Raw genomic sequence first — 22,945 nt, 5'->3', positions numbered from 1 at the left:
ATGATGATGAGGAGGAGGAGGCGGAGGAAGATGAATTCAATACAGTCAGACTATCGTTTTTGTGTCATCAGTGTTCTGACGTGTTTCATGTGGCCTATACAGACCTTACAATAGTAGAAATACTGAGTAAATTAATTCCCCCAAATCACAAAACGCAAGTCCTAATCCACCATTTCCACAACATACGTACACGAACCTTCAACTTGCTCTGCGCATCTTCTTTTGCTCTTACGATTCCAATTCAGTGTTTTTTGGAATGCTCGTTCATTCACAGGACTCATGTGCACGTTATTCAGACCCATGAATGACTTAATAACTATCAAAATCCGTTAGGCAAAACATTACAGGCTACTGTTATATGCCGTGTTTTTTCACTGTGTAAAGCGCAATATGTTTTTAAGTAAACCGGAATACAGTATTACAGTTTAACAGTAAGAGAAGCTAAATACACTCATGTTCAGAAAAAAAACACATCACCTCTAGTCGTTCAATGTGTTCTGTTTCTTCTGAACATGAGTGAATTTCGAGTCTTATGTCTCTGACGAGAAACAGTATCAATAGGAAAGAGTCCTGTTTTGACCAATCATTCATCATCCCACTGGGAACAAGTTACATGTGGTGACCCTACAGTCTTTTATGCTAGGGTCCTTAGTTTTTTTGGTTTGTACTAATAACCTGTGGTCAGTAAGATTGCGAGATACTCAGCTTAATTTGTTTTACACACGATCGAACAGCGGAGGAGTGGTACTCAAGCGTCAACTTTAGGTTACAGTATCTCCGGATGTAATTAACATTTTACAATGCAACAAACGGCACTGATTACGTGTTTGTTTATATGTTCAGATGTGCTAACAAAACTAACGTGGTTCCATTTAAAAAAACGTAGGTTTGCGTTAAAAAACATACTTCCGTGAATTTTTTTATGGTTTCTATTAACCAATTACACTAGTCCCTCTCCTCACGTTCAGTCTGGGGAATCGATTCGTCAGTGTGTGATGTGGTTTACGAAATATATCCAGCGGTAATGTTAGGTGACTCACCCTGTATATTACATACACAGGGTGGTCGGAAATTCACGTTGCAGACTTCCAGGACTTGTAGAGGGGAGTGGGTACATCGTATTTTGAAAAGGAACCCGTGTCCGGAAACGTAATCCAGCGAGACTACAGAGCATCAGAGTTGTAGGCGCGGTCGTCTGTAAATGTACGTATACATGGGGTGATCTTACAGACTTTCTAGGATGATGGAGAACGATAAATGTATTAATTTGAAGTAAGGATTTCTCTACCGGAAACGAACGAGAAGAAAGTTATAAACGAAAACCGTTCTGATACCTCTGACACTTAAATACATTTACCGGTTCTTGTGTTGTGAAGAGTGTAGGGATGGAAGTTCACTGTCCCCACTCCTATTCATCACTGTTATGGATACTATAATGGAGAACGTCAAGGAGAAGCCAGGTGAACTGAATGCATTTGCCTTTGCTGATGGCATCGTGATATGGGGTGAAACTGAAGAGGAAGTACAGATCAGACTCGATCAATTGAAATCTCAGTTCCAGAAATATAACCTCGACATCAGCAAGACCAAGACAGTGGTGATGGCAGTCAACAGAGATGGACAACCAGTTAATATAAAACTATGAGACCACCAACTAGAGTGTGTGGACAGTTTTAGTTACCTTGGAAGTGTAATCTGTAGTGATAATTTAGTCAGAAATGAAATCACCAACAGAGTGCAAATAGGATCTGAATTCTACCAACAAGTAAGATCACTTTTATGGGATGACTTGATTCAAAGCCCAGCCAAACTGATGATGTTTAATAGCTATTTCCTACAAATATTGAGCTATGGTATTGAAACATGTAAGCTCACAAAAAGAGAATCATCAAGTCTGCAAGCATCAGAGATGAAATTTCTTAGATCCACCATCCAGAAGACCAAGACTGATAAGTCAAGGACTGAAGAGGTGATGAAAGAAGCCGAAATAAAGACGCCCTATTAGATCGAATTGGCACATCTAGACTTCTATGGTACTGGCATGTGATGAGAATGGAGCCAACTATAACAGCCAAAATAAATTTGGAAAGAGAGGTGGATGGGACAGATCTCAAGGAAGACCGCAAACCCAGTGGATGGACATGATTAAGGCTGATCTGGTCACTAGAGGATGGACAGTGGATGATGTTCTCCTTGAACAGGTGTATTTGGACAGGATGAGTTGGAAGAGGCTCATTACCAGTACCCGGGAAACTGGAACTGTTAAATGATGATGATGAGGAGGAGGCAGAGGAAGATGAATTCAATACAGTCAGACTATCGTTTTTGTGTCATCAGTGTTCTGACGTGTTTCATGTGGCCTATACAGACCTTACAATAGTTGAAATACTGAGTAAATTAATTCCCCCAAATCACAAAACGCAAGTCCTAATCCACCATTTCCACAACATACGTACACGAACCTTCAACTTGCTCTGCGCATCTTCTTTTGCTCTTACGATTCCAATTCAGTGTTTTTTGGAATGCTCGTTCATTCACAGGACTCATGTGCACGTTATTCAGACCCATGAATGACTTAATAACTATCAAAATCCGTTAGGCAAAACATTACAGGCTACTGTTATATGCCGTGTTTTTTCACTGTGTAAAGCGCAATATGTTTTTAAGTAAACCGGAATACAGTATTACAGTTTAACAGTAAGAGAAGCTAAATACACTCATGTTCAGAAAAAAAACACATCACCTCTAGTCGTTCAATGTGTTCTGTTTCTTATGAACATGAGTGAATTTCGAATCTTATGTCTCTGACGAGAAACAGTATCAATAGGAAAGAGTCCTGTTTTGACCAATCATTCATCATCCCACTGGGAACAAGTTACATGTGGTGACCCTACAGTCTTTTATGCTAGGGTCCTTAGTTTTTTTGGTTTGTACTAATAACCTGTGGTCAGTAAGATTGCGAGATACTCAGCTTAATTTGTTTTACACACGATCGAACAGCGGAGGAGTGGTACTCAAGCGTCAACTTTAGGTTACAGTATCTCCGGATGTAATTAACATTTTACAATGCAACAAACGGCACTGATTACGTGTTTGTTTATATGTTCAGATGTGCTAACAAAACTAACGTGGTTCCATTTAAAAAAACGTAGGTTTGCGTTAAAAAACATACTTCCGTGAATTTTTTTATGGTTTCTATTAACCAATTACACTAGTCCCTATCCTCACGTTCAGTCTGGGGAATCGATTCGTCAGTGTGTGATGTGGTTTACGAAATATATCCAGCGGTAATGTTAGGTGACTCACCCTGTATATTACATACACAGGGTGGTCGGAAATTCACGTTGCAGACTTCCAGGACTTGTAGAGGGGAGTGGGTACATCGTATTTTGAAAAGGAACCCGTGTCCGGAAACGTAATCCAGCGAGACTACAGAGCATCAGAGTTGTAGGCGCGGTCGTCTGTAAATGTACGTATACATGGGGTGATCTTACAGACTTTCTAGGATGATGGAGAACGATAAATGTATTAATTTGAAGTAAGGATTTCTCTACCGGAAACGAACGAGAAGAAAGTTATAAACGAAAACCGTTCTGATACCTCTGACACTTAAATACATTTACCGGTTCTTGTGTTGTGAAGAGTGTAGGGATGGAAGTTCACTGTCCCCACTCCTATTCATCACTGTTATGGATACTATAATGGAGAACGTCAAGGAGAAGCCAGGTGAACTGAATGCATTTGCCTTTGCTGATGGCATCGTGATATGGGGTGAAACTGAAGAGGAAGTACAGATCAGACTCGATCAATTGAAATCTCAGTTCCAGAAATATAACCTCGACATCAGCAAGACCAAGACAGTGGTGATGGCAGTCAACAGAGATGGACAACCAGTTAATATAAAACTATGAGACCACCAACTAGAGTGTGTGGACAGTTTTAGTTACCTTGGAAGTGTAATCTGTAGTGATAATTTAGTCAGAAATGAAATCACCAACAGAGTGCAAATAGGATCTGAATTCTACCAACAAGTAAGATCACTTTTATGGGATGACTTGATTCAAAGCCCAGCCAAACTGATGATGTTTAATAGCTATTTCCTACAAATATTGAGCTATGGTATTGAAACATGTAAGCTCACAAAAAGAGAATCATCAAGTCTGCAAGCATCAGAGATGAAATTTCTTAGATCCACCATCCAGAAGACCAAGACTGATAAGTCAAGGACTGAAGAGGTGATGAAAGAAGCCGAAATAAAGACGCCCTATTAGATCGAATTGGCACATCTAGACTTCTATGGTACTGGCATGTGATGAGAATGGAGCCAACTATAACAGCCAAAATAAATTTGGAAAGAGAGGTGGATGGGACAGATCTCAAGGAAGACCTCAAACCCAGTGGATGGACTTGATTAAGGCTGATCTGGTCACTAGAGGATGGACAGTGGATGATGTTCTCCTTGAACAGGTGTATTTGGACAGGGTGAGTTGGAAGCGGCTCATTACCAGTACCCGGGAAACTGGAACTGTTAAATGATGATGATGAGGAGGAGGCGGAGGAAGATGAATTCAATACAGTCAGACTATCGTTTTTGTGTCATCAGTGTTCTGACGTGTTTCATGTGGCCTATACAGACCTTACAATAGTAGAAATACTGAGTAAATTAATTCCCCCAAATCACAAAACGCAAGTCCTAATCCACCATTTCCACAACATACGTACACGAACCTTCAACTTGCTCTGCGCATCTTCTTTTGCTCTTACGATTCCAATTCAGTGTTTTTTGGAATGCTCGTTCATTCACAGGACTCATGTGCACGTTATTCAGACCCATGAATGACTTAATAACTATCAAAATCCGTTAGGCAAAACATTACAGGCTACTGTTATATGCCGTGTTTTTTCACTGTGTAAAGCGCAATATGTTTTTAAGTAAACCGGAATACAGTATTACAGTTTAACAGTAAGAGAAGCTAAATACACTCATGTTCAGAAAAAAAACACATCACCTCTAGTCGTTCAATGTGTTCTGTTTCTTCTGAACATGAGTGAATTTCGAATCTTATGTCTCTGACGAGAAACAGTATCAATAGGAAAGAGTCCTGTTTTGACCAATCATTCATCATCCCACTGGGAACAAGTTACATGTGGTGACCCTACAGTCTTTTATGCTAGGGTCCTTAGTTTTTTTGGTTTGTACTAATAACCTGTGGTCAGTAAGATTGCGAGATACTCAGCTTAATTTGTTTTACACACGATCGAACAGCGGAGGAGTGGTACTCAAGCGTCAACTTTAGGTTACAGTATCTCCGGATGTAATTAACATTTTACAATGCAACAAACGGCACTGATTACGTGTTTGTTTATATGTTCAGATGTGCTAACAAAACTAACGTGGTTCCATTTAAAAAAACGTAGGTTTGCGTTAAAAAACATACTTCCGTGAATTTTTTTATGGTTTCTATTAACCAATTACACTAGTCCCTCTCCTCACGTTCGGTCTGGGGAATCGATTCGTCAGTGTGTGATGTGGTTTACGAAATATATCCAGCGGTAATGTTAGGTGACTCACCCTGTATATTACATACACAGGGTGGTCGGAAATTCACGTTGCAGACTTCCAGGACTTGTAGAGGGGAGTGGGTACATCGTATTTTGAAAAGGAACCCGTGTCCGGAAACGTAATCCAGCGAGACTACAGAGCATCAGAGTTGTAGGCGCGGTCGTCTGTAAATGTACGTATACATGGGGTGATCTTACAGACTTTCTAGGATGATGGAGAACGATAAATGTATTAATTTGAAGTAAGGATTTCTCTACCGGAAACGAACGAGAAGAAAGTTATAAACGAAAACCGTTCTGATACCTCTGACACTTAAATACATTTACCGGTTCTTGTGTTGTGAAGAGTGTAGGGATGGAAGTTCACTGTCCCCACTCCTATTCATCACTGTTATGGATACTATAATGGAGAACGTCAAGGAGAAGCCAGGTGAACTGAATGCATTTGCCTTTGCTGATGGCATCGTGATATGGGGTGAAACTGAAGAGGAAGTACAGATCAGACTCGATCAATTGAAATCTCAGTTCCAGAAATATAACCTCGACATCAGCAAGACCAAGACAGTGGTGATGGCAGTCAACAGAGATGGACAACCAGTTAATATAAAACTATGAGACCACCAACTAGAGTGTGTGGACAGTTTTAGTTACCTTGGAAGTGTAATCTGTAGTGATAATTTAGTCAGAAATGAAATCACCAACAGAGTGCAAATAGGATCTGAATTCTACCAACAAGTAAGATCACTTTTATGGGATGACTTGATTCAAAGCCCAGCCAAACTGATGATGTTTAATAGCTATTTCCTACAAATATTGAGCTATGGTATTGAAACATGTAAGCTCACAAAAAGAGAATCATCAAGTCTGCAAGCATCAGAGATGAAATTTCTTAGATCCACCATCCAGAAGACCAAGACTGATAAGTCAAGGACTGAAGAGGTGATGAAAGAAGCCGAAATAAAGACGCCCTATTAGATCGAATTGGCACATCTAGACTTCGATGGTACTGGCATGTGATGAGAATGGAGCCAACTATAACAGCCAAAATAAATTTGGAAAGAGAGGTGGATGGGACAGATCTCAAGGAAGACCTCAAACCCAGTGGATGGACTTGATTAAGGCTGATCTGGTCACTAGAGGATGGACAGTGGATGATGTTCTCCTTGAACAGGTGTATTTGGACAGGATGAGTTGGAAGCGGCTCATTACCAGTACCCGGGAAACTGGAACTGTTAAATGATGATGATGAGGAGGAGGCGGAGGAAGATGAATTCAATACAGTCAGACTATCGTTTTTGTGTCATCAGTGTTCTGACGTGTTTCATGTGGCCTATACAGACCTTACAATAGTAGAAATACTGAGTAAATTAATTCCCCCAAATCACAAAACGCAAGTCCTAATCCACCATTTCCACAACATACGTACACGAACCTTCAACTTGCTCTGCGCATCTTCTTTTGCTCTTACGATTCCAATTCAGTGTTTTTTGGAATGCTCGTTCATTCACAGGACTCATGTGCACGTTATTCAGACCCATGAATGACTTAATAACTATCAAAATCCGTTAGGCAAAACATTACAGGCTACTGTTATATGCCGTGTTTTTTCACTGTGTAAAGCGCAATATGTTTTTAAGTAAACCGGAATACAGTATTACAGTTTAACAGTAAGAGAAGCTAAATACACTCATGTTCAGAAAAAAAACACATCACCTCTAGTCGTTCAATGTGTTCTGTTTCTTCTGAACATGAGTGAATTTCGAATCTTATGTCTCTGACGAGAAACAGTATCAATAGGAAAGAGTCCTGTTTTGACCAATCATTCATCATCCCACTGGGAACAAGTTACATGTGGTGACCCTACAGTCTTTTATGCTAGGGTCCTTAGTTTTTTTGGTTTGTACTAATAACCTGTGGTCAGTAAGATTGCGAGATACTCAGCTTAATTTGTTTTACACACGATCGAACAGCGGAGGAGTGGTACTCAAGCGTCAACTTTAGGTTACAGTATCTCCGGATGTAATTAACATTTTACAATGCAACAAACGGCACTGATTACGTGTTTGTTTATATGTTCAGATGTGCTAACAAAACTAACGTGGTTCCATTTAAAAAAACGTAGGTTTGCGTTAAAAAACATACTTCCGTGAATTTTTTTATGGTTTCTATTAACCAATTACACTAGTCCCTCTCCTCACGTTCGGTCTGGGGAATCGATTCGTCAGTGTGTGATGTGGTTTACGAAATATATCCAGCGGTAATGTTAGGTGACTCACCCTGTATATTACATACACAGGGTGGTCGGAAATTCACGTTGCAGACTTCCAGGACTTGTAGAGGGGAGTGGGTACATCGTATTTTGAAAAGGAACCCGTGTCCGGAAACGTAATCCAGCGAGACTACAGAGCATCAGAGTTGTAGGCGCGGTCGTCTGTAAATGTACGTATACATGGGGTGATCTTACAGACTTTCTAGGATGATAGAGAACGATAAATGTATTAATTTGAAGTAAGGATTTCTCTACCGGAAACGAACGAGAAGAAAGTTATAAACGAAAACCGTTCTGATACCTCTGACACTTAAATACATTTACCGGTTCTTGTGTTGTGAAGAGTGTAGGGATGGAAGTTCACTGTCCCCACTCCTATTCATCACTGTTATGGATACTATAATGGAGAACGTCAAGGAGAAGCCAGGTGAACTGAATGCATTTGCCTTTGCTGATGGCATCGTGATATGGGGTGAAACTGAAGAGGAAGTACAGATCAGACTCGATCAATTGAAATCTCAGTTCCAGAAATATAACCTCGACATCAGCAAGACCAAGACAGTGGTGATGGCAGTCAACAGAGATGGACAACCAGTTAATATAAAACTATGAGACCACCAACTAGAGTGTGTGGACAGTTTTAGTTACCTTGGAAGTGTAATCTGTAGTGATAATTTAGTCAGAAATGAAATCACCAACAGAGTGCAAATAGGATCTGAATTCTACCAACAAGTAAGATCACTTTTATGGGATGACTTGATTCAAAGCCCAGCCAAACTGATGATGTTTAATAGCTATTTCCTACAAATATTGAGCTATGGTATTGAAACATGTAAGCTCACAAAAAGAGAATCATCAAGTCTGCAAGCATCAGAGATGAAATTTCTTAGATCCACCATCCAGAAGACCAAGACTGATAAGTCAAGGACTGAAGAGGTGATGAAAGAAGCCGAAATAAAGACGCCCTATTAGATCGAATTGGCACATCTAGACTTCGATGGTACTGGCATGTGATGAGAATGGAGCCAACTATAACAGCCAAAATAAATTTGGAAAGAGAGGTGGATGGGACAGATCTCAAGGAAGACCTCAAACCCAGTGGATGGACTTGATTAAGGCTGATCTGGTCACTAGAGGATGGACAGTGGATGATGTTCTCCTTGAACAGGTGTATTTGGACAGGATGAGTTGGAAGCGGCTCATTACCAGTACCCGGGAAACTGGAACAGTTAAATGATGATGATGAGGAGGAGGCGGAGGAAGATGAATTCAATACAGTCAGACTATCGTTTTTGTGTCATCAGTGTTCTGACGTGTTTCATGTGGCCTATACAGACCTTACAATAGTAGAAATACTGAGTAAATTAATTCCCCCAAATCACAAAACGCAAGTCCTAATCCACCATTTCCACAACATACGTACACGAACCTTCAACTTGCTCTGCGCATCTTCTTTTGCTCTTACGATTCCAATTCAGTGTTTTTTGGAATGCTCGTTCATTCACAGGACTCATGTGCACGTTATTCAGACCCATGAATGACTTAATAACTATCAAAATCCGTTAGGCAAAACATTACAGGCTACTGTTATATGCCGTGTTTTTTCACTGTGTAAAGCGCAATATGTTTTTAAGTAAACCGGAATACAGTATTACAGTTTAACAGTAAGAGAAGCTAAATACACTCATGTTCAGAAAAAAAACACATCACCTCTAGTCGTTCAATGTGTTCTGTTTCTTCTGAACATGAGTGAATTTCGAATCTTATGTCTCTGACGAGAAACAGTATCAATAGGAAAGAGTCCTGTTTTGACCAATCATTCATCATCCCACTGGGAACAAGTTACATGTGGTGACCCTACAGTCTTTTATGCTAGGGTCCTTAGTTTTTTTGGTTTGTACTAATAACCTGTGGTCAGTAAGATTGCGAGATACTCAGCTTAATTTGTTTTACACACGATCGAACAGCGGAGGAGTGGTACTCAAGCGTCAACTTTAGGTTACAGTATCTCCGGATGTAATTAACATTTTACAATGCAACAAACGGCACTGATTACGTGTTTGTTTATATGTTCAGATGTGCTAACAAAACTAACGTGGTTCCATTTAAAAAAACGTAGGTTTGCGTTAAAAAACATACTTCCGTGAATTTTTTTATGGTTTCTATTAACCAATTACACTAGTCCCTCTCCTCACGTTCAGTCTGGGGAATCGATTCGTCAGTGTGTGATGTGGTTTACGAAATATATCCAGCGGTAATGTTAGGTGACTCACCCTGTATATTACATACACAGGGTGGTCGGAAATTCACGTTGCAGACTTCCAGGACTTGTAGAGGGGAGTGGGTACATCGTATTTTGAAAAGGAACCCGTGTCCGGAAACGTAATCCAGCGAGACTACAGAGCATCAGAGTTGTAGGCGCGGTCGTCTGTAAATGTACGTATACATGGGGTGATCTTACAGACTTTCTAGGATGATGGAGAACGATAAATGTATTAATTTGAAGTAAGGATTTCTCTACCGGAAACGAACGAGAAGAAAGTTATAAACGAAAACCGTTCTGATACCTCTGACACTTAAATACATTTACCGGTTCTTGTGTTGTGAAGAGTGTAGGGATGGAAGTTCACTGTCCCCACTCCTATTCATCACTGTTATGGATACTATAATGGAGAACGTCAAGGAGAAGCCATGTGAACTGAATGCATTTGCCTTTGCTGATGGCATCGTGATATGGGGTGAAACTGAAGAGGAAGTACAGATCAGACTCGATCAATTGAAATCTCAGTTCCAGAAATATAACCTCGACATCAGCAAGACCAAGACAGTGGTGATGGCAGTCAACAGAGATGGACAACCAGTTAATATAAAACTATGAGACCACCAACTAGAGTGTGTGGACAGTTTTAGTTACCTTGGAAGTGTAATCTGTAGTGATAATTTAGTCAGAAATGAAATCACCAACAGAGTGCAAATAGGATCTGAATTCTACCAACAAGTAAGATCACTTTTATGGGATGACTTGATTCAAAGCCCAGCCAAACTGATGATGTTTAATAGCTATTTCCTACAAATATTGAGCTATGGTATTGAAACATGTAAGCTCACAAAAAGAGAATCATCAAGTCTGCAAGCATCAGAGATGAAATTTCTTAGATCCACCATCCAGAAGACCAAGACTGATAAGTCAAGGACTGAAGAGGTGATGAAAGAAGCCGAAATAAAGACGCCCTATTAGATCGAATTGGCACATCTAGACTTCGATCTTACTGGCATGTGATGAGAATGGAGCCAACTATAACAGCCAAAATAAATTTGGAAAGAGAGGTGGATGGGACAGATCTCAAGGAAGACCTCAAACCCAGTGGATGGACTTGATTAAGGCTGATCTGGTCACTAGAGGATGGACAGTGGATGATGTTCTCCTTGAACAGGTGTATTTGGACAGGATGAGTTGGAAGCGGCTCATTACCAGTACCCGGGAAACTGGAACAGTTAAATGATGATGATGAGGAGGAGGCGGAGGAAGATGAATTCAATACAGTCAGACTATCGTTTTTGTGTCATCAGTGTTCTGACGTGTTTCATGTGGCCTATACAGACCTTACAATAGTAGAAATACTGAGTAAATTAATTCCCCCAAATCACAAAACGCAAGTCCTAATCCACCATTTCCACAACATACGTACACGAACCTTCAACTTGCTCTGCGCATCTTCTTTTGCTCTTACGATTCCAATTCAGTGTTTTTTGGAATGCTCGTTCATTCACAGGACTCATGTGCACGTTATTCAGACCCATGAATGACTTAATAACTATCAAAATCCGTTAGGCAAAACATTACAGGCTACTGTTATATGCCGTGTTTTTTCACTGTGTAAAGCGCAATATGTTTTTAAGTAAACCGGAATACAGTATTACAGTTTAACAGTAAGAGAAGCTAAATACACTCATGTTCAGAAAAAAAACACATCACCTCTAGTCGTTCAATGTGTTCTGTTTCTTCTGAACATGAGTGAATTTCGAATCTTATGTCTCTGACGAGAAACAGTATCAATAGGAAAGAGTCCTGTTTTGACCAATCATTCATCATCCCACTGGGAACAAGTTACATGTGGTGACCCTACAGTCTTTTATGCTAGGGTCCTTAGTTTTTTTGGTTTGTACTAATAACCTGTGGTCAGTAAGATTGCGAGATACTCAGCTTAATTTGTTTTACAAGTGATACAAATATTGATATAAATGACGTTTAGAAGCATCGATTAATGAAATTTCGTACATGTTGCTACATAGTTGCTAGCCAATTCTTTGTCACTCATGTTTGAAAAGACATACCGTGTGGTTCATAACTCGTAAGAGGTTTCTTTAAAATATGATGCACTGTTTCTTGCGATTATAAAAACAATATATTCATTTTGGAGGATGCACTCGATGTAGTAGATTCCATGGAAAAGGCCGGTCATCTGTCAAACAAGAAGTTAAGTAAGTGACATTCCGCTGCGTAGATTTCCGTATATTTTTGTAGGCATAAGGGACATCAATCTTGGACAGCCAGAAAATGAATTTATTTCCACCAGCATTGATACACCTCTATTTGAAACTCTCTTGCACCGTGTAACATGACCATAGCCTGCGTCACCATTTTCTAGCAATTTCTCATTTTGTTGCCTTTTGTCTGGCGCTTTACAAGTGAATAAGGGCCCATAATATGAAACGAGCCATTCATTAATATGCTTCACCAGCCTACAGACGGTTTTGTTACTTCTACATCTACATCTACATTTATACTCCGCAAGCCACCCAACGGTGTGTGGCGGAGGGCACTTTACGTGCCACTGTCATTACCTCCCTTTCCTGTTCCAGTCGCGTATGGTTCGCGGGAAGAACGACTGTCTGAAAGCCTCCGTGCGCGCTCTAATCTCTCTAATTTTACATTCGTGATCTCCTCGGGAGGTATAAGTAGGGGGAAGCAATATATTCGATACCTCATCCAGAAACGCACCCTCTCGAAACCTAGACAGCAAGCTACACCGCGATGCAGAGCGCCTCTCTTGCAGAGTCTGCCACTTGAGTCTATTAAACATCTCCGTAACGCTATCACGGTTACCAAATAACCCTGTGACGAAACACGCTGCTCTTCTTTTGTGAAATGAAATCGTATTCACTATCGTCTGCGTATTTACTACAATTTCCACTATTCCATTTTCGACATTAGGTCGTTTTCAAGTGGTTACAGGTACAATCAAAAAGCAAATTAAGCGGAAACATGGTACAGAAAACTATAGGCAGTCTACAGGGTGACAGTTATTGGACCATATGAAATAAAATCGTCATAACTTCCGAACAGTTTGCACTAAGACTTTACAACTGCACTATTGGGCGCGGACCACGATGGGCATTAGTATGCGTGCTATGGTTTGGTTTAGCGACGAAGGCCACTTTCATTGGTATATGCTCGTCAATTAGAAAAATCGGCGCTTCTGGCGGACTGAGAACCCGCATTTTGGGGATGCAGAATTTCGCTAATCGTCTGCGCCACATCATCGCCAAAGATGGCAGGTATGTCGAACATGTCATAACCTAAATCCGAATATCTGCAGTGACGTTTACATGTCGAATAAAGCGTGTTCACCCCGTAGTTTGTAACTACTTGACGTTTATTTCCTGTAGTTCAATAATTATGGCCCTGTATGTATATGTATTGTTTATTTCTGTAACCACTTGGTCACAATCGTGGGAATTGTGATAACAGTACGGTCGGGGGTAAAAATCATGTGGCTGCCCGGATAGCCGAATGAGCTAGGAAGCAGCTTCCGGGATTCGGGGAGGGCGCCGGAACAGATTCGAATCCACCCAGTGGATTAACGACACTTGCCTATGTGAAGTTCGGCCTGGGTGTGGTTCTTAGGCGGTTTCCCACATCCACCTACGTAAATATTGAGTGGGTACACACGTCTAGTCTCAGTTATAGAATACGATAACATCTAGAAAAAGTTCGCACATTTTCACATGGAATAACAGTAGGCACATACAGATTCCGTACACAGATTCCGTTCCGAGGTGGGGGAATGTTGGGAGGGGTGGCCACAGGAAGGGTATACGGCGACCGATAATATTGCCAAATCCAGAATGAAATGTCGATCTCATGAGGATACAGGAGAAGGCCATGAAAAAGAAGAATATAATGACATTTAAAAAATTCTAGGAGATTTTGATCCCGCAACAAATACAACTTGTAATATTATTCTTTAGTCTTCAAATTTTAAACACATTTTGTATTACCTCCATTAAACCACCTGTGTGTTGAAACTTCCTGGCAGATTAAAACTGTGTGAGCGACCGAGACTCGAACTCGGGACCTTTGCCTTTCGCGGGCAAGTGCTCTACCATCTGAGCTACCGAGGACCGGGCGTGAGTCGTGCTTCGGTAGCTCAGATGGTAGAGCACTTGCCCGCGAAAGGCAAAGGTCCCGAGTTCGAGTCTCGGTCGGGCACACAGTTTTAATCTGCCAGGAAGTAACATATCAGCGCACACTCCGCTGCAGAGTGAAAATCTCATTCTGGAAACATCCCCCAGGCTGTGGCTAAGCCATGTCTCCGCAGTATCCTTTCTTTCAGGAGTGCTAGTTCTGCAAGGTTCGCAGAAGAGCTTCTGTAAAGTTTGGAAGGTAGAAGACGAGATACTGGCAGAGGTAAAGCCGTGAGGACCGGCTGTGAGACGTGCTTCGGTAGCTCAGATGGTAGAGCACTTGCCCGCGAAAGGCAAAGGTCCCGAGTTCGAGTCTCGGTCGGGCACGAAATTTTAATCTGCCAGGAAGTAGCATATCAGCGCACACTCCGCTGCAGAGTGAAAATCTCATTCTGGAAACATCTCCCAGGCTGTGGCTAAGCCATGTCTCCGCAGTATCCTTTCTTTCAGGAGTGCTAGTTCTGCAAGGTTCGCAGAAGAGCTTCTGTAAAGTTTGGAAAGTAGAAGACGAGATACTGGCAGAAGTAAAGCCGTGAGGACCAGGCATGAGTCGTGCTTCGGTAGCTCAGATGGTAGAGCACTTGCCCGCCAAAGGCAAAGGTCCCAAGTTCGAGTCTCGGTCGGGCACACAGTTTTAATCTGCCAGGAAGTTTCATATCAGCGCACACTCCGCTGCAGAGTGAAAATCTCATTCACCTGTGTGTTGTCGACATCAATAAAGTAGTTCACTCGCAGATCATCGATCACTAGCTAATCTTCCGTTTTTATCAACAAGAAATATCAAATTTGCCATAAAACTTTCGCCTGATATATCGATTTCTAAAAATGAAACAATTAATATATGCTACAAGCATATTATACAACTAAGTGTAACTACTCCATCACACTGAAGGGACCCGAATCGGCTTCGAATATGCAGATTCCCGATTATGTAAAAAAATATGGGTCATCAAAAGTATTAGGTTGGTGCATAAGTACATAGCGTTTTTGTTCTGGATGTTACTATTTCGGTTGCTACGGGTTTATTAAGGATTGTCATTTTTATTTGTAGCTCACTGTTGCTGTCTGAGTGTTGCAGGTAGCGAGTGGAGCCGAGGACGCTAGAAAATGAGTGCCAAGAAATCGAAAAATTTCCGACATATTCTTCTGTTTTCGTTCAATAGACTGGCGTTAGCAGCGGAGGCAGTCAGAAATATTTTCGCTGTGTGTGAGGATAATACCAATGGACGAAGTACGGCAAGAAAATGGTTCTGTTGTTTTAAGAAGGATCGTTTTGACATTGGTGACTCTCCACATTCAGGAAGACGTTCGGGGTTTAATGGAGTTGATTTAATCGCATTAATCCACAATGATACACGTCAGTTTACTCGAGAACTTGAAAATGTGATGAACTGCGACGATTCCACCAGCGTGCGACATTCGTGGACACGGGGAAGGTTCAAACATCAGGTGTATGGGTACAGCATTCCATAAGCCAAAATTGCAGAAATTAACAAGTGGTCATATTTGTATCTCTGCTTGTTCGTTATCAATTGGCTCGTGCACAACACCAACCTTCCTGTCCTGTGTCGTTACTGTTGAGGAGCAATGGGGTCTTTATGATAACGTGAGAAAAATCAAGGAATAGTTGAGCCCAAACGAAGTAACAACTCACCGTACACATACCTGCGCGCATCCACAGACGTTAATGTTATGCATCTGGTGGAAGAGCGACGGTGTGGTGTACTACGAATTGCTTCCCGGAGGTGAGACTATCACTGCTGACGTATGCTGTCAGCAACTGAGACTTCTTGCTGACGAGATCCAAGATCGACGACCGAGAAGTTTCTGTGCAGTGATGCTACTCCACAATAACACCCGCCCTCCTTCTATCCGACTGACAAAAATCACCATACCAGGGTTGAGTTGGGAAGTCATTCCGCACCCACCATATTCATGTAATCGTGCGTCCTTAGATTTTCACCTTTTTCGTCCTCCATCGAACGACATTCAAGGAACTTCTTTTAACGATGAAGTTGCGCTTCGAACATGGCTCGACGATTTCTTCGCCTCAAAAGAACGTGATTTCGACAGTCGCGGAATGGGAATGAAACTCCAGCGTTGACACACTGTTGAAGATAGTGAAGGCGAATACACTACTGATGACTGAGGTCTGTGTTATGTCTACCTGTTGTGTCTATGAAACTTATGAAAAAACAATAGGAACTTATTCACTAGCCTAATAGTTCACAACCACACTCGTCAACAGCTGCCAGTCCTGCCAACTACGATTTCATTGTCATTAACAGCTGTTAATTTTAAAACAATACTGGACCTTGCTTGGATACCAGATGCACTATTATGTTGAAGTCATTCTCCGTGCAAAGTTGTTGTTGTTATTGTCCTCAGTCCAGAGACTGGTTTCATGCAGCTCTCCATGCTACTCTATCCTGTGCAAGCTTCTTCATCTCCCAGTACTTACTGCAAGCTTCCTCCTTCTGAATCTTTTCAGTGTATTCATCTCTTGTTCTCCCTCTTCGATTTTTACCCTCTGCGCTGCCCTCCAATACTAAATTGGTGATACCTTGATGCCTCACAATATGTCCTATCAACCGATCCCTTCTTCTAGTCAAGTTGAGCCACAAATTTATCTTATCCCCAATTCTGTTCAACACCTCCTCATTAGTTATATGATCTAGCCATCTAATCTTCAGCATTCTTCTCTAGTACCACATTTCGATAGCTTCTATTCTCTTTATGTCTAAACTATTTATCGTCCACAATTCACTTCCATACATGGCTACACTCCATACAAATACTTTCAGAAACGGCTTCCTTACACTTAAATTTATACTCGATATTAACAAATTACTCTTCTTCAGAAACGCTTTCCTTGCCATTGCCAGTCTACATTTCATATCCTCTCTACTTTGACCATCATCATTTATTTTGCTCCCCAAACAGCAAAACTCATTTACTACTCTAAGCGTTTCATTTCCTAATCTAATTCCCTCAGCTTCACCCGACTTAATTCGACTACATTCCATTATCCTCATTTTGCATTTGTTGATGTTCGTCTTATATCCTCTTTTCAAGACACTGCCCATTCCGTTCAACTGCTCTTCCAAGTCCTTTGCTGCCTCTGACAGAATCACAATCTCATCGCCGAACCACAAAGTTTTTATTTCTTCTCCATGGATTTTAATTCCTACTCCAGAATTTTCTTTTGTTTCCTTTACTGCTTGCTCAATATACAGCTGGATAACATCGGGGAGAAGCTACAATCCTGTTTCACGCTCTTTCCAACCACTGCTTCCCTTTCATGACCCTCGACTCATATAACTGCCATCTGGTTTCTGTACAAATTGTAAATAGCCTTTCGCTCCCTGTATTTTACCCCTGCCACCTTTAGAATTTGAAAGAGAGTATTCCAGTCAACACTGTCAAAAGCGTTCTCTAAGTCTACAAATGCTAGAAACGTAGGTTTGCCTTTCCCTAATCTTTCTTATAAGATAAGTCGTAGCGTCAGTATTGCCTCACGTGTTCCAACATTTGTACTGAATCCAAACTGATATTCCCCGAGGTTGGCTACTACCAGTTTTTCCATTCCTCTGTAAGGAATTCGTGTTAGTATTTCGCAGCTGTGGCTTATTAAACTGATAGTTTCATAATTCTCACATCTGTCAACACCTGCTTTCTTTGGGATTGGAATTATTATATTCTTCTTGAAGTCTGAGGATATTTTGCCTATCTCATACATTTTGCTCAGCAGATGGTAGAGGTTTGTTAGGCCTGACTCTCCCAAGGCTATCAGTAGTTCTAATGGAATGTTGTCTACTCCCGGTGCACTTTTTCGACCCAGGTCTTTCAGTGCTCTGTCAAACTCTTCACGCAGTATCATATCTCCCATTTCATCTTCTTCTACATCCTCTTTCATTTCCATAATATTGCCCTCAAGTACATCGCCCTTTTATGGACCCTCTATATACTCCTTCCACCTTTCTGCTTTCCCTTCTTTGATCAGAACTGGATTTCCAACTGAGTTCTTGATATTCATACAAGTGGTCCTCTTTTCTCCAAAGGGCACTTTAATTTTCTTGTATGCAATATCTATCTTACCTATAGTGAGATAAGCCTCTACATCCTTACATTTGTCCTCTAGCCATCCCTGCTTAGCCATTTTGCACTTCCTGTCGATCTCATTTTTGCGAAGTTTGTATTCCTTTTTGCCTGCTTCATTTACTGCATTTTTATATTTTCTCCTTTAATTAGTTAAATTCAATATTTCTTCTGTCACCCAAGGATTTCTACTAGCCCTCGTCTTTTTACCTACTTGATCCTCTGCTGCCTTCACTACTTCATCCCTCAAAGCTACCCATTCTTCTTCTACTGTATTTGTTTCCCCCATTCTTCTCAATTGTTCCCTTATGCTCTACTTGAAACTCTGTACAACCTCTGGTTTAGTCAGTTTATCCAGATCCCATCTCCTTAATTTCCTACCTTTTTGCAGTTTCTTCAGTTTTAATCTACAGATCATAACCAATAGATTGTGCTCAGAATCCACATCTGCCCCTGGAAATGTCTTACAATTTAATACCTGGTTCCTAAATCTCTGTCTTACCATTATATAATCTATCTGAAACCTGTCAGTATCTCCAGGCTTCTTCCATGTATACAACCTTCTCTTATGATTCTTGAACCAAGTGTTAGCTATGATTAAGTTAAGCTCTGTGCAAAATTCTACCAGGCGGCTTCCTCTTTCATTTCTTACCCCCATTCCATATTCACCTACTACGTTTACGTCTCTTCCTTTTCCTTCTGTCGAATTCCAGTCATCCATGACAATTAAATTTTGGTCTCCCTTCACTATCTTAATAATTTCTTTTATCTCATCGTACATTTCATCAATTTCTTTGTCATCTGCGGAGCAAGTCAGCATAAAAACTTGTACTACTGTGGTAGGCGTGGGCTTCGTATCTATCTTGGCCACAATAATGCGTTCACTTTGCTGTTTGTAGTTGCTTAACCGCATTTCTATTTTTTATTCATTATTAAACCTACTCCTGCATTACCCCTATTTGATTTTGTATTTATAACCCTGTATTCACCTGAGCAGATGTTTTGTTCCTATTGCCACCGAACTGCACTAATTCCCATGCAAAGTATATGCCAAATAATTTTGCCTATGGTAAATGCAAGGGGTCTGTGGTAAGTTATTCACATGCATCGGTCACGCAACTAAGCAAAATATCATTTCACAACCATCGTGAAAAGTGAGGTACATACCGTCCTCGTTCCAGCCTCCTTCTATCTGGTAGGCTGCTGTAGCAGCGCCCAAATAGAAACCATCTGGGAAGTGATTGGGAGCTCTCGGCGATGACGCAAAAGACAAGGGGACTCCCCACGTCTCGCTCAGCAGGGCTGCCACCACAACAAGGACCAGGGTACGGCTCATTTTGAGGGCGCCTCACCTTTAGGACTGCGCTACTGGCCAGCTGTTGCCCTCGCGTATTTATAGTGGTCACATTAACCCCGGTGAGCTTCATCTTCCATAAATACCTTGGATTATCTTCCGTCGCGAATCCTCCATAAAGCACACGAATTAACGGTATGTCAACGTTATTTACTCCTTCAAGGGCAAGGTTCCCGCAAGGTACTATGCGAAACTAACTTACTCCCAGCATACAAGTAAAGTAATAAGGAAAGCAAGTGTCTTCAGAAGTCGTAAAATTGTAGCTGCAACGGAGTGGTACGGCCTTAATTAACCGTCTTCTAAGCACAGAAATGAACACGATGTTGCCAAAAATAAGAACGTATTCATTAAGCAGGCATATCCTACCTAATATTTCTTTATCTCTGGCTTTACCCTCAGTTCTGACGTCGGTGTGTTGCGGGCTTGTCAATCAGTCAGCCAACCACAAACAGATTTGCTCTTTCAGTGCTCTTGTGTGAGAACATTGTTTCTGCGAGCTTCTCGGACGACACACGTATTCAGTGCGGGATCTCTATCGTCGTGAGCTACAGCAGTTACTTTATAAGTGTCATATAACTGGAATGTTATACTTTTGGCAAAAAATAAAAGGAAAAATACCTTAAGTTTGGACTCAGGTCTATTTCTACAGTTCAGCACGCTGCTTGCTCTACGTGGGATAGCATATACAGTATGCGAATCTCGTTTGTAATATGGGACATGATCGTCACCGACGGGATGGACAGTGGGAAGGGGTGGGATGCATGCCCCCAATAATTTTTCAAAAGCAGTTTTATTTTTTGAGTCTTGATTGACAAAGTATGAGATCGTTGAACGAACATCTCCAAGCTTCACTAATTGCATATACTAAAATCAGTAAGAATTAACGGTTTGCATGATTTACTAGCATGCCAGTAAATCAAATACTCTTAATTTGTAATATTCACTAAAAAGACAATATTCCAGATATTAATTAATTGTGTTGCTATGACTACCAGTGACGAACGACAGCGATGGATGAGCATGAATCTGTTTAGTATTGCTGTAAGTTTGAAGGAGGGGTGACCAAGAGGCAGACGGCTCACAATCGAACACCACGTGACAATCACTTCACAGTCCAGTATTGGTGTAACAATAAAGTAATGGTCACTCTGTGTATCAAGATGAACTGCTATGAAGAGATCTCAAGGAAATTCATCAATATTGTCTTCCTTTTCTTTTTAAAGCAAAGAAATGATGGTAAGCAAATATTTGTGACATAATATGTATGCAGTCTGCAAGGAAATGATGGTAAGCTAATATTTGTGACAAAATATGTATACAATCTATTCATTTTTACCACTACAATATAGTAGAACACCTAGCTTATAGGAATTTATCAACTGTTATTTAAACTGATCTAAATATAGCATGTAGTCTGTTATGCTACACATGGTTTTTCCCTGATTCTTTCCCTGCAGAAAGGTTCATAATAAGGTAGCAATTCATCCGCCGCAGCTTCGTCCTCATTGTTGTTGTGGTCTTCAGTCCTGAGACTGGTTTGATGCAGCTCTCCATGCTACTCCATCCTGTGCAAGCTTCTTCATCTCCCAGTACTTACTGCAACCTACATCCTTCTGAATCTGCTTAGTGTATTCATCTCTTGGTCTCCCTCCACGATTTTTACCTTCCACACTGCCCTCCAATGGTAAATTCGTGACCCCTTGATGCCACAGAACGCGTCCTACCAACCGATCCCTTCTTCTTGCCGGGGGGGGGGGGGGGGGGGGGGGGCGCTGAGAGGCTTCGCCTTAACGAATGCAGCCCACCTGACACAACTGCCACGCACTTCCTTCTTCATGGCAATTCTCAATCGCACTCTGCAGGATCAGTGAAAACTCTCCTGCAGCCTTTTCGATGGCAAGTGTTCGATCGCCTACAACACAGGCTCGCCCTGAGTATAATCTCTGTTCACATGAAGCGCTGGATACGAAGACAACACTTGGGATCAGGCTGCGCGCTATAGAACAGTGTAGAGAATTATCGGAAAGCACAAGCGGCTGCCTTCTATGACGATGGTGTTGTAAATTTGTTACAACGCTCCGACAACTGTCTAAGTCGGAGCGGCGAGTATGTAGAGAAGTATCTGGAAAGTGTAGCTGTTTTTGTTGTGGTCTTCAGTCCTGAGACGCTTGATGCAGCTCTCCATGCTGCTCTATCCTGTGTAAGCTGCTTTATCTCCCAGTACCTACTGCTGCCTACATCCTTCTGAATCTCCTTAGTTTCTTGGTCTCCGTCTACGATTTTTATCCTCCACGCTGCCCTGCAATACTAAATTCGTGATCCCTTGATGCCTCTTCTCTCCAATTCTATTCAATACCTCCTCAATAGTTATGTCATCTACCCATTTAATCTTCAGCATTCTTCTGTAGCACCACATTTCGAAAGCTTCTATTCTCTTCTTGTCCAAGCTATTTATCGTCCATGTTTCACTTCCATACATAGCTACACTCCATACAAATACTTTCAGAAACGGCTTCCTGACACTTAAATCTATACTCAATGTTAACAAATTTCTCTTCTTCAGAAACGCTTTCCTTGCCATTGCTGTTTCCTCATTACTCAGTAAAAAGACCTACGCAATGTGAATCTTTAGAGGGTATTCTTCTAAAGTAATGAAGTGATAGATTTGCAGCGTTCTCCAAATTTTGCAAACATTTTAAACTATTTTCATTTTCTTAAACTGGCTTTAAAAATCAGACTAATACCGTATTTTAAAAAGTAGAGGCTTGATCTGTTACTTTTATACTCGATAATCGCTAAATACGTTTTAATCCAGGCTTAAATTGGCACGCAGCAGAAGTTTTAAGTGCCTGTGCAGTGTACATTCTGAGGCCGGAAGAATCTACAAAACGTGGTTTTAGGTCCAGATTTTCAGTGCCGGTGACGCCCATGATTTGAGAAGTAATGTAATGTAATCCAAACCACTGATAGCCCAGTGAACTGGAATCACCTTTCTAGTAACGTATCGCACACCAACACTCGCCTAAATGACAGCGCAGGCACGTGGTGGCGTGGATTACACGAAACCCGATACGGGATCATATTGGTCTTTGGCTGCCTATCCATTACCAAGAGCCTAAAGGCTTTCAAATATTAACTGGAGCTGGGTCCAAGGTACAGCCCCGTCAGTACAAAAAACATTTCGAGCCTGGATT

The 22,945-nt window shown here is 41.2% G+C and overlaps 1 protein-coding gene across 1 annotated transcript in view; it reads right to left on the bottom strand.

The window, feature by feature from the left end:
- Window positions 1–22,945, bottom strand: part of LOC126412572 (myrosinase 1-like) — a 199,498-nt gene that overhangs the window by 74,765 nt on the left and 101,788 nt on the right. Inside the window, exon 12 of the mRNA XM_050082217.1 lies at window positions 19,565–19,699. Coding sequence (XP_049938174.1) covers window positions 19,565–19,699 — 135 coding nt within the window. The remainder of the gene's footprint in view (window positions 1–19,564; window positions 19,700–22,945) is intronic.

Source organism: Schistocerca serialis, chromosome 7, assembly GCF_023864345.2.
Source record: "Schistocerca serialis cubense isolate TAMUIC-IGC-003099 chromosome 7, iqSchSeri2.2, whole genome shotgun sequence".
In the NCBI taxonomy this organism is placed as follows: domain Eukaryota; kingdom Metazoa; phylum Arthropoda; class Insecta; order Orthoptera; family Acrididae; genus Schistocerca; species Schistocerca serialis.
This window is presented reverse-complemented; position numbering and strand designations above follow the sequence as displayed.